Here is a 13,441-nt window from a genome sequence, read left to right as displayed (position 1 = left end):
AGAACCAAGCCGAGGTAGAAGAAGCCGGGAAAGAAAATTTTTACTTGCGCAGAATATACGCTCAACATACATCGGAGCCCATACCACGGCATAGACTACGCTGGGGGCAAATTGATGGGGCATATTCTGCACCCGCTGACCGAGTCAACATATTGAGCAAGGTCAAAGATATCCACAGCAAGTCAACACCTTGGACAGCCTAGCCGACTCAGCTACGTCGGCCTGTCACTTGGGTCCCGGCCAGGCAGCTAGCCAGCCGGGGCACATATCCGCGTACTCATATCCAAGACCTGTGACACCCTTAAATTTTAGCCTAAAATAAAGACGTAAATTCTACGGAAAAACTGACAGGATATGTTTGTAATTGGTTCAACTAGACAAAACCTGTAATTTTTAAAACTTTCCTAAACCAATCACAAACATTTCCAACATTCCCAAGAGGAGGGTGCCAAAACCTGCAATGCTAACGAACTAATTTACATGCCATAGCTAACGATAAGAAAATATAATGATACAACACAGGGAAAAAGAGGGAGACATATGTCCCTTCAAAATATATACATAACCAAAAGCTAAAAGGTTTACTACTAAAAATAGCCAAAATTAGGTCCAAGGTTCCTTTTTGCTCACTAGCTCGTCTGAGTACCCCAACTAAGCATCATCAACCTGTCAATCGCATTTTATACAAACACGAAAGCCACAATTCAGTGGGGAGTAACTTCGAGTCCTCCCAGCCACGAAACGTCAAATTTAATGTAACATGTAATGAAACATGTAAACTATATGAAAATTTAATCTAATTTCCAAGTATTCTAACATATGAATGCTAAATTGACTAATTTAAACTATCATGTGAAAAATATAACAAGTAGTAATCCAAACTCTATCAACCATAGCCGGCTTGCATCTCACCTTCTATGATTCATAGAATCATCAAACAAGAAAGGGCAATATATCAAAGACAGGCATAAGTTCTTAGTACCGTCAATAGTCACTCTATAACTCGAGTCTATACCACGAGGTAGGGAAGGTAATTGAACCGGTATCTTGGCTCAACGGTTAATATTAATAAAACATGGCCAAGACACAACACAACCCTAGCCTAAAATCTGCGCAGACCTAGACATGCGGATACACACCACCGCACCCAAGACCCACAATTTTTCTAAAACAAAGTGAGTACCCTAAGGAGTCCACCAAAGGGTTGGCTAGTACTTAAGCTGACCACTTACTATCAAAATAAGTAACGAGGTCATGCCCCAACTTGGATATAAATCCACTAGTCAGGAACACAAAGGCTATTAAGCAGTGAACATATACTCGTCAGAGACTATAAAGACCTATCTATGACAAACACAACAACCTGCAAGAGATATTCAATACCCATTCCAATTCTAGCAATTTTAACAATATTAAAGGCTTCAGGGAGTCTAGGGCCGTTTCTACAATGTAAGAACTATTAAATTCAATCAACTTTACATGTGAACTAAAACTTGATAAATAGCCTAAAACAAGAAAAAGGCCGATTATCCAATTCATATAAAATTTCATCCAACCGAATTTTTACCCGCAACCTTGACCTGCGACAGTGCGGGTTAAATTGCGGTGACCAATCACTCAATTAACTGACATCGAATCAGTCAAAGGGACTAAGGCTCAGTTTTCGGCACAATCATCAAAACATTACAATTATAGCTATATAATTCATTTTGAGCCTAATCGTTACAATTTCATTTCATAATTTACCCTAACATGTGCAACTACCAATATAAACCTAATTTTTACCATTAACATAATTTTTACTACTATTACGATTTAATTCAAAAGTGTACTCATATGTATTTCATACTAACTATAACAATAATGATTCCGAAATGACAAATATTGCATGAAAAACCGCGAAACAAGCAACGGGCTGACCCGGGCCTGCCGGGCTGCTGTCGGGCCTGCTGCCGCCACCCCCACACCTCCATTTCTCCATTTTTGTTCAGTATAAGACCGTCTGAAACATAATTAATCGTCCCCAATACTAACATATTAACTTAAACTATCCAAAGGACATGAATTAAACATGCATGCAATCATTTTAACATGTGAAATTAACTAGTTAATTAAAAATCACAAAAACATACAAAAATCAAAGCATGTGACGATTATTCGTCGAGTAACTCGAAATATGTTACCTTAAGCTAGAAAATGAGCAATTAGCACCTTAAAACCCAAACCCTAACAAGCAACTAGCCGCTATCCTCGACAATATACGAGTCCCCAAACTCGTCCTCCAATTCTTCACCTAATTAAACAATAAAAACACAATAATAAGTATATAAAACCGAAATTACCCAAAACCGTCTTAAAACAACTTAATGAAAACTAAAATTAAAACATACTAGGTTGTAGATCTCGACGAGAGGATTCCGGAAATATAAATTATGCGAAAATCCGTCAAGAAATGCGAAAGTTATGATGATTTTTGGCTTAAAAGCTTAAGTTTTATTAAAAATGGTGTTTTTTTTGGAATATGGAGGAAGATGATAGAGGAAAAATCAGAAAAAAGAAGGGAGGGGGAGAGGTGTCCGCGGGAAAGGGAAAGGAAAGGAGGGAGACGGGTTTAAGTCGGGATTTTACGAGTCGGTTTCGGCTCGTTTCGATAATAATTAGAACCGCTTGTCAAACGCAAATTCCGACAAGACCAAAGTTTTTAAACACGAGATTACAAGAAAATTGAATACTCATACGACCCATTTCCAAATTCGTTTACCCAATGTTCAAAAGAATTGTCATTTTCCCCCCGATATGCCCTTATTTCAATATAAAAAGTTTTTACACGGTTTAAACTATTTTTAAACATTTCGAAATTATCAAAGTAAATACTTTTCTTCAAAATATAATAAAATTATATTTCTTTGAATTATTTTTACTTTAAATACATTAATGTCAAATTTTACTTGATTAATTAATTATTTTCGAAATATATTAACGGTCCGAAATTACGGGGCGTTACAAGACACCTCGGCGGAGAGTCAACAGGGCCCGCCGGCCTTCCATGGGTCCCTCGGCCGAGGGTAGATCAGTCTTTCCACCTGCTAGCCACTTGGCCACTTGGCCACTACGTGACAAAAGGTGAAAGTCTATAAATACTTCTCAACCCTCATTGAGGAAAGGATCCCAAAATCATAACCTAAATACCCTATAATTTGGTAATATCTTCCTTATCTCTCTACAATATATACTTAGCCAAGTAACACATAACTTATCTCTTTAAGTTCACTGACTTGGGCGTCGGAATGAGTACGCTCGGACAAAGCCGAGCCCTCAGTTTGTTCATTGTTTCAGGAGAGGCCAAGAGGAGGATTCAGTCAAAGGCATCATTCTACAAGCCACGAGTGGTAACAATACTTGTTTCGGAATTACACCCGGAACAATAATTTTGTCGAGGTATCTGTCAATTTTTTGTCGAGGTATTTTTTGGGTAGCAACTGTTACCCCTTGCTACCACGTAGTTTCGCCCCTGCACGAAAGGTTCTAATGATCTAGCACTGTCACGTGTCACAATATTATGCTCAATCTAGCCTTTATATTATAGATAGATACGGTCGCAGAAGAAAAGCTGTAAAATATTTAGTACGATTGAATACAAAACCGTTCATCTTCATCTTATAATCATCAACATCGTCTGGACATTCAACCCCATGCACCCTCAACAAAATCAAGCTTACTTTGGGTACCGTTCATAAGCCAAAACCAAAAAGAGGCCCAAAATGATTTCTACATGCAAAGCTACTACACATTTACATACACATAAGAGCATAATAAAGAGAACGAAACGAAGCACCATCTATTCCAAGTACAGCCCAAATTTATAGGTTTTAGAGGGAGTGCAATCGAAGTTCTTGTCGCCCCCAAACCCGAACTTGGTGTTGTATCCAGGATACTTGCTAGGTTTGAATTTGACTTCCTGAATTAGTCTTAGGCCTTGATCTGACCCTATTTTCGGAATGTCCCATTGCAGGAAATATCCATTAGATTTGTGAGTAATGTGTATTTCACCATCTTCATTTATCATCTTCTTCGCGTTTCTTAAGAACCCTCTTATCAGCTCCTTGTTTGCTCTTCAAAAAATAAATCAAATTGTAATTAACTTGATTTATCATCAGAATTTTGACATACAACAATCAAGTACTTCTATTAAGCAGTAGTAAACAGGTAAGGTCGCCTCATATTGTGCCGCGTTCACCTCCTCATGCCATAAAGAATGTCAAGGGCAAACAAGTGAACGCGGCACAATATAACGTGCAAAAATATGAAAATGTGTAGTCTGCACATTATTTCATATACTTTGCTAAAAGCGGAAAGGAAAAGAAATTAGCTTACCGCATATCAGCATCAGTTCTACCAAATTTGCCACAATGCGGGAAATTGAAAATGATGCGATCAAATTTTAGGATGCCAAGTGCAAGATCGTTAACCATTGTCCTCGCATTGATGCCATGGATGATCATGCCACCTCTGTTCTCCACCTCCATTTTGTTGTTCAAGAACTTGCCATAATTTTCAATCAAAAATTCTGTGTATTCAAGTAACGGATCACATAAGTGACATAACAATGTATGCATAATGCATGTCGTCTAAAGTTCACAAATTAAGTACACTAGTTTAAATAATGCACAATCTATTTCATTTTTTACGGAGAAAAAAGAAACATACTCATATTTTTTTAGCCCAGAATAAAGTTAAAGAGTACGATTTATTTTTCTCTCCATCTCCCAAAATTTCCTCTAACTAATTAATAAAATAATCTGAAATTTTCTACGTATCCCTTAATTTTGTCAGATTTTGCATAATACCCCTAACTTTTAAGATTCTAACAAAATTATTAATAAATATGAAATAAAAATTAAAAGTAGGGTACCATTGGAAATTTTCGTGATTTTTAATTACTACTCCCTCCATTCAACAATTATCACCCCATTTCTCCAATTTATGTGAGGGGTATTATATTGAAGTGGGGTGATAAAAGTTGAATGGAGGGAGTAATTTATTACCACTTTATCCAAATTTAAAGTCCATTTAACGACCGTTACATTAGGGGTCCTATGGACACTAAATCGGAACCTCAGGGGCTATAGACAGATTCTTAAAAGTAGGGTATCATGAGAAATTTGACAAAATTAAAGAGTAGCATGAAAAATTTCCGTTAACCTTTAAATCTTCTTTCAACAAAATTGCACTGTTGAGCGGACATGGAAGGAAATAAACAATATCAAAATTGGTCATTAAGCAGCTACATGCATCATGCATGCAGACAAATAAATCAAAAATGAAGCGCAATGTGCATGGAATAAACAATTAACCCGTCTTTCTTAAAACGGAAATATTATATATATATATACATATATATATATATATATATATATATATATATATATATATATATATATATATATATATATATATATATATATATACCTTGAGAGTTGAGAGAAGTGGCAATGATGTTGGAAGCATTAGAACCGAAAGCCACAGCCAAACAAGCGGAAAAGGAAAAATCGCCTTCACCAACTAACAAAATCTTGTGTTTACTTGTATACGGTCCTATCCTCTTAATTGATGTATCTTTAGACGACACATCGTTACAAACCTTGTTAATCATCTCTTTCTTAACAAGTACCACATTTTTGTCAGAAACTTGTACTTGTTTTTTCCCCTTTTTCTTTGCAACTTTCGGTTGCACTGCGCTCAAATCAACCATGATGGACGATTGAGCTTGAGGGTTGTCGTCATTGACATTACTGGAGTTCGAACTTGAGACGTATTGGGTTTCGATTTCAGGAATAGTAATGTAGTGGCTAAGTTGATCATCTTCTTGGTAGCCATGGTGGGTTTTCCTACTCTCAGGTCTCTCACCTTCTTGTTTTGGGCGAAACCATTTCCATATGTAAGAAAATACTTGACCCATTTTCTCTATGTTTGTTAATTGTTATTATGAAAAGAAGAGGAAGATGTTGGCTTGGCTATTTATTTTATATTATTAGCCCTTTTCAATAACCTAGATGGCTAGAAACATTGGTTCAAAGTTATATGCCCTTGCAAGTTATGCTGGTGCATAACCCTTTTTTAAGGCACACGTTTAAAAAATTGTTTGAATAAAGGTAAAATATAACCCGAATCCAAAATAGTCACTGAACTTACGGTCGGAATTCGACTTAATTCGCTCGATCCAATGGGTCGAATATAAGTTATACTCCCTCATATTCACTATATTCTTCCCCTTTCCCTTTTGCACAAGGAATAAGAAACCGATTTTGGACCACACAAAACACACTACCCCACATGTAATTTAATTTGGACCACACAAATCAACCCCAAAAAGGAAATAGGGAAGAAAACCCGAATAATCCGAATAAGAAAATAGGGAAGAAAATGGTGAATAGGAGGGAGTATATCATATTTATTTGGGTTTAAAATATTAAATATATATATTTATATATTACCAAGTATATGTGAAGTAAATTACAAACACGATTAAAAATCTAACTTTATACAAATTTTGTATCTTTTAATAATATAAATAAAATATTAATAAAAAGAAAGTTTTTTTATTATAAATAATTATTTCGATGTATATAATGTACTAACTACTAAGTCAAGAATATGATGAAAATATTATTATCATATACTATGTGCTCTAACATTGACCTGTATTAAACTTAATCGGTATTATGAGATAACCCCTATAACCTGATAACCATAACTCTGCCCAAACCTATATAATGTTATTATAAATTCGGTGTATAAGGCCTTGTCAATCAGTGTATAAGTTAATATAAATTCGGTTTAAAAATATACTTCCTTCATTCAACTCCACTCTACCACTTTCTTTTTTCACATTTGCCAACGCGTGTTTTACACGCTAAATATCGTTAGCTACGTATTTGCAAAAATTATAAAAGTTAGATATTTTTAATGTACTCGTAAAGACGAATCAAACAAGATCCCACATGAATATATTTTTACTTACAAATCGAGAGAAAATCGAAATTGAATATAAAATTGTGAATAGTGTACAAAAATAAAATAGGTAGAGTGGAGTTGAATGGAGGAAGTATTATTTTAGAATTTACACAATGATAAAAAATAAGCGAATTATACTACTCCCTCCTATTCTAAATAACTCTCCCTATTTCCTTATTCGTCTATTCACAATACTCTCCCTATTTCCTTATTTGGCAAACATTTATATTTATTTTAATCACCTCACCCCACAACAATACCCCACAATACTCATACTTTATCTTATTTTAATCACTTTACCCCACAACAATCCTTATTTCAATCACCTTACCCCACAACAATACTTATTTTAATCACACAATACCTCCCCTCTCTCCAATCTCCTACCTCACTCCAATACTTTATCATATAATACTCCCCTCCCTTAATTCCCGTGCCCTCCATGAAAGGGGAGAATTATGTAGAATAGGAGGGAGTATTAAATAACAACCAATAGGTCTTGGTATAGACGGGTGGGGCGAACAGACGGGTAAAGACCTCTAATAAAATGGATAGGGGGGCAAGGTGGGGCACCCCCATGTGCTTCCCACTTTATGGCAAATGGGTATTTTGTGAGGGGAAATGGTATCCGTCTATACGTATAGACGGATAGTGTCCGTCTATAATGAGAATTTGTGAATAACAACATAGTTGAGATAATGTTTCATACTCCCTCCTATTCTTCTTTTTCTTCCCCTTTGGATGGGGCACAATATTTAAGGAAGAGAATAAAATATGAATTGTGAATTGGGTGGGGTTTGGTGATAAGAGAGAGGAATGAATAAAATAAGGAATTGTGAGTTGGGTGGGGTTTGGTGATAGGAGAGAGAAATGAATAATTATGAATTAAATAAGGAATTGTGAGTTGGGTGGGGTTTGGTGATATGAGAGAGAAATGAATAAAATAAGATTAAAAGTTTCCAAAAAAGGAAAGGGGAAGAAAACCTGAATAATCCGTTTTAGGAAATAGGGAAAAAAATAGAGAATAGGAGGGAGTATTTAGCAATAAAAATTCTTGTCTGTTCGAAAAAGGATTAGGTGAATTCAAATTTCGAATTAAATTTAATTCCTCTGATGAATCAGATTTGAGTGCGAGTCAAATTAGTTGGATCAGGTCATCAATAGGTCTTACTTATGACAAATATATCCGTTAATGGCTACATTAGTAGATAAGACAAAAAGTATAATACATAGGAAACCACAAGCGACTTGTCTTTATCTTCCATGTGAGTTTTATTTTACCCGTCATACGCTTATGACGGATGGATATTAATCGTCACAAATGAGAATTTGTGAAGTACTTCCTCCATTCAACTCCACAAGACCCTTTTCTTTTTTCACGTTTGCCAACGCGTATTTTACGTGGTAAATATCGTTAGCTACGTATTTGAAAAAATTATAAAAGTTAGATATTTTTAATGTAAAGACGAATCAAAAGATCTCACATAAATATATTTTCATTTACGTATTGAGAAAAAATTGATAGTAAATACTCACTTGTAAATAATGTATGAAATAAAAAAAGGGTTTTGTGAAGTTGAATGGAGGAAGTAGTATTTACTTCCTGCATTCAACTCCACTTTACCACTTTCAATATTCTACACTATTCACAATTAAACATTCAACTTTAATTTTATCTCAATAAATAAGTGAAAATATATTCATGTGAAATCTTGTTTGATTCGTATTTACGAGTACATTAAAAACATCTAACTTTTATAATTTTTGCAAAAACGTAGCTAACGATATTTACCGTGTAAAACACGCGTTGCCAAACGTAGAAAAATAAAATGGTAAAGTGGAGTTGGATGGAGGAAGTATTATTTATTTACAGTAGGTCTCCCTTGCGACGGGTTGGATCTTGCGACGGGTATTTTGTGAGTGGAAATGGGTAGAGGGGACAAGGTGGGCACCCACCCCATGTGCTCCTTCTCTCACCCCTTATGGGTTTTTTGTGAGATAATATGGTACCCGTCTCTTGTTTGTGACGGATACCCTCCGTCACAAATAAGAATTTGTGATTTATTTAACCTACCGTTAAATACACCCATTTTAACAGAGAATTTGGAAAAAACTTAAGTCGTACTGGTTACGCCTCATTTAAATTGGGCTACGGAGTATTGGAATTGGTGAACTTGATGTAGTTGCCGAAGAGACAGTTAAATGACTTGTCAACAATCAATCAATACATGCCAATTTATTTCAATCAATCAAAATACATCCCCATTTTTTTTCCTGGAGGACCTAGGCACGTTGCACTTCTCTCTGCGCATGCTATCAATGGTGAAGCACTAGGAAAACTGGAGAATGATCTTAATTTTATTACACAAATATAATCAAATTCTCACCCTAGATATACATCATCCATCTAAAGTTGTAAATAGATAGTGTCTCTCTCATAAAAAAAAATGGATAGTGTAAATGGGTGAAAAATAGATACCCACCTACCCTTTTACTTACATTTTATAAGAGGACCGCTATCTGTTTATAACTTTAAATGGATAGTGATCGTTTACAATGAGACGGATTGATTTTAATATAAAGGATATGATACGAAATACAATTGTAATTACACAAAGTTCCGCATATATGAATGACTTTTAGAAAGCCTTATGTTCGAATTGGACAAAAATAAAATTGCGCAAAAGTGGTAATTGAGTCCCCCATTACTTAGCCTAATTATGAAATTAAACCCCGTTAGGAGTATCCCCTACCAACAGTTGGGGCAATCTCCTTCGGAGTACTGAAGGCAATTTAATGTGTTGACTCCTCCCAAGTTTGACTTTTTCATTCGCAAGAGTTATGAATCGAACCTCTGACCACTTGTTTAAAAGATGAAAGTCATTATCACTCACACTAACCAACTTTGGTAACCTTGTTTAGATTGTAGTGATTAGGCCCCATAAGTTATACTCCCTCCCAGTCGTCATAATGTTCCCCTTTGATAATGGCACGATACTTAAGGAAAAGTATTAAAATAGGAGTAAAAGAATTGTGTGGGGTTGGTGATAGGAGAGAGGGATGAATTATTAGTAGTTAAATAAAGAATTATGAGGCCAAAACATAAAGGAAAGTAATAAAATAAGAGTAAAAGAGTTGTGTGGGGTTTGGTGATAGGAGAGAGAAATGAATAAAATAAGAGTAAAAGTTTCTAAAAATAGAAAGGGGAACATTACTTGAATAATCCGTTTTGGGAAAGAGGGAACATTATAGTGACTGAGAGGGAGTATAAAAAGAGAAATTAAATCTTTTACCCAAAATCTCATGAGAAATTTAATATATCATATATAAAAAGTGAAATTGATTATATTTTTTACAAATATACAATAAAAATTTTAAAAAATAATAATAAATGAAATCATAGTCTAAGATGATTTAACATTAATTAGAGAAGAGTTTAAATTTTTTTATAAAAAAAAAATAAATTTTATAAAAGAATTAAATATTTTTCTTAAAATTGTTAACAATTCTTTAAAAAAATATATGGTACATATTCCTTTTTTCAAAAATAGTTGAATACTCTAAAAATATATGTGCCTGATTTTAATTGCCTAGCTTTTTCTTTGGTAACAAAAAAATGTTTAAATACAAAATTAAATAATTTTTTTTCTTTTTTTTTTTCCATATTTTAAAAACAAAATTTATTTACATTTAAAAAATCGGATTTTTTTAAAAATAAAACATAACTAATTTCTGTTTTTACGGTTTGAGAAAATGAAGTTCTCATGAGATTTTGATATGGGGCTTAATTTCTCTTTTTAAAAAAGTTAAGCGGCCTAATTACCCAAATTTAAACTTAAAGAGTTGAATCTCACGATTAGACTAAGTTTTTTTTTTTTTTTTTTTTTTTGGCAACTGATAAGAAAGGTTCCTAGTGCAAACTCATGGCTTGTTTTGCCAAGTCATGAGCTCTAGTGTTCTGATTCCTGCAAACATAACTAAAACAAAAGCAATGAAAGGTAGTTGTAAGAGAAGTGATTTCCTCCAAGATGCCCGAAATATGATGGTGCTTGGTAGTCTTCCCCATCCATTGAGTTAAAAGCTGGAGGCAATCAGTGGAGACTTCAAGGTGAAGAATGCTAGCCTGTCGTGCCCAACTAATGGCCTCTCTAATACCTAAAGCTTCCGCTTGAAGGGACGATTCAGCCCGACCACGCATAGATCCTTCATATCTGATTTCGCCTTCCGTCCCAAGAACCGCCCATCCAAAACCCGCAAGGCACGAGTCAATCCAGCTGGCATCAACAAAGATGCGCACCATAGAACAGGAGGAGGAAACACCAATAGTGTAAAAAGGTCTCCCCCTACGGATCATTTGAAGATCAATTTCATTATCCATCAGATTATCCTGCTCGTCAGTCGCATAGCCAGGCGGATGTAAAGGGTCATTGGTTATCCTATTAATGGCCTGAAGAACATCCTTAACCATCTGGCGAGTCTTGGAGAAAAAAGCATCGGGGTGAAAGGAATCGCCCCTAAACACAATGTCATTTATTAAGTTCCATAGACTCACCAAGATCGCGAGAAAGTGGATAACCAGAGTAACCCCATCCTCCAACTTGTACAAATAAAGGATCCAATTTATTATCCAAGTGCGAACATCAAGAAAGGGGAATTGGCCAACATTAATGCCCAGAACAGAACCCCCCCAAATCCGTGAGCTAATAGCACAGTCCCGGAAAAGGTGATCCAGTGTCTCTAAGGGGGCCCTTTCAGTGCCACACAAAGCACAAGATGAAACCCAAGCTAAATCTCTTTTAACGAACTCACTTCCTACCTAAGCGATCCAAAGAATAATTTTCCGAGCAGGATTTTCCAAGCTTGGGGGCCAGGGAGGTGCCATAAATTTTTCCTGAGAAAAGTTTCCAAGCCGCATGGACCCGTTCTTTGTCCTTGCTGGACCCGTGCTCATTGAAGTACTCTTGGAAGATAATACCATACCCACTCTTGACAGTGTAAGAGCCACTGCTAGTGAACGGCCAAAAAATCTCATCTTTCGTTCGAGAGCAAGGAAGGGGGATAGCAAGGATCTGATTCACGCTTTCCTCCGCAAAGAGTAAGCGGATTAGGTCTTCATTCCACCCACCATTATTGAAGCAAATGTCTTTGACCCGGAGATCTTTTAGGAAAGTAAAGCTCTCATCCAGTAGGCAGTCTTTGGTCTCAGGAGCTTGGCCATTAACCCATTTCTTTTCCCATACATTAAGATTTGACTCAATCCCCGGTTTTCAGCCAATATGCTCTCTTATAAGTTTCAGACCATGCATAATGCTTCGTGCCCCCCAGGAAAGGGATTTCCTACTACATAGCCAACTTTGGTTCTCGAGGCCCAAAGATCCCATGAGCTTCGCTTGGAAAATCAAACAGAACAGTGATTTCTCGTCTGACATGAGCCGCCACGCATGCTTTGCCAATAAAGCCTGATTGAGGCAATCCACATTGCGAATACCAAGGCCCCCTTCACTCTTTGGTAGACTGGTGAAATTTCTACTACACCAGTGAAGACATTTACCTGATTTACTTCCAGCCCACCAAAATTGCGACAAGAGAGCATTAATCCTCTTAGTCACACTTACCGGTATTTTAAATACCGGTAGGAATAAAATGGAGAGATTTGATAGGACAGAAGAGATTAAGGTAAGTCTTCCAGCTGGAGAGAGAAAGATCCCATTCCATGAAGAAATTCGTTTAGTCACAGTTTCCACAAGCCCCTTAAAGACTTCCTTTTTTGATTCCTGAAACTCAGTCGGAAGGCCAAGATACTTTCCGAAACCTTTATTGTTTTTAATGTTGAGTGCTTTTAAACAGAACCTCATCCTCCGAAGAGTGGTGTTTGGACTGAAGATGATCCCCGACTTGTCCTCATTCACAACTTGTCCCAAAGCATCACAGTAATTATCAAGAAGACGCTTTAGATAGCGCACAGCCGTACCTTTGTCTTGAAAGAAGAAGACGGAATCATCCGCAAAGAAGAGATGCGTTAAGGGAGACACACTACGACATAGCCGAATACCTTGAAATTTTCCTTCCCTTTGTGCACACTCCACATTGCAGGATAACACCTCCATACATAGAATGAAGAGATACGGCGATAAAGGGTCACCTTGTCGAAGGCCACGTTGCGGTTTGAAAGGCTGAAGAGGAGTCCCATTTAGGAGGATTTCATAACTTACAGAAGAAACACAGCTCATAATCAAAGTAACCAACCGCTCCGGGAAGCCAAATTTGAGTAAAACAACGTGAAGGAAATCCCACTTGACCCGATCAAAAGCCTTGCTCATATCCGCTTTAAAAGCCACCTTGCCAAATTTGCCGCGCTTATGTGCGTTCACCTTATGAATTGCTTCGTGAGCTAGCAAAATATTGTCACTAATACTCCTTCCAGCCA

At 36.3% G+C, this 13,441-nt stretch overlaps 1 protein-coding gene across 1 annotated transcript; it reads right to left on the bottom strand.

Annotated features, from left to right (window-relative positions):
* Positions 1-3,609: 3,609 nt before the first annotated feature.
* On the bottom strand, positions 3,610-6,055 carry LOC141595155 (uncharacterized protein At4g26485-like). The gene is made up of 3 exons (XM_074415126.1): positions 5,470-6,055; positions 4,375-4,567; positions 3,610-4,112 (listed from the first exon to the last, which is right to left on the bottom strand). Exons 1-3 carry the CDS (start codon positions 5,957-5,959, stop codon positions 3,839-3,841), a joined length of 957 nt encoding a protein of 318 aa, XP_074271227.1. The 5' UTR covers positions 5,960-6,055; the 3' UTR covers positions 3,610-3,838.
* Positions 6,056-13,441: the final 7,386 nt, after the last annotated feature.

This window comes from Silene latifolia, chromosome 8 (assembly GCF_048544455.1).
Source record: "Silene latifolia isolate original U9 population chromosome 8, ASM4854445v1, whole genome shotgun sequence".
NCBI lineage: Eukaryota > Viridiplantae > Streptophyta > Magnoliopsida > Caryophyllales > Caryophyllaceae > Silene > Silene latifolia.
Note: the sequence above shows the minus strand (reverse complement) of the source record. Positions and strands in the feature narration are given on the sequence as shown.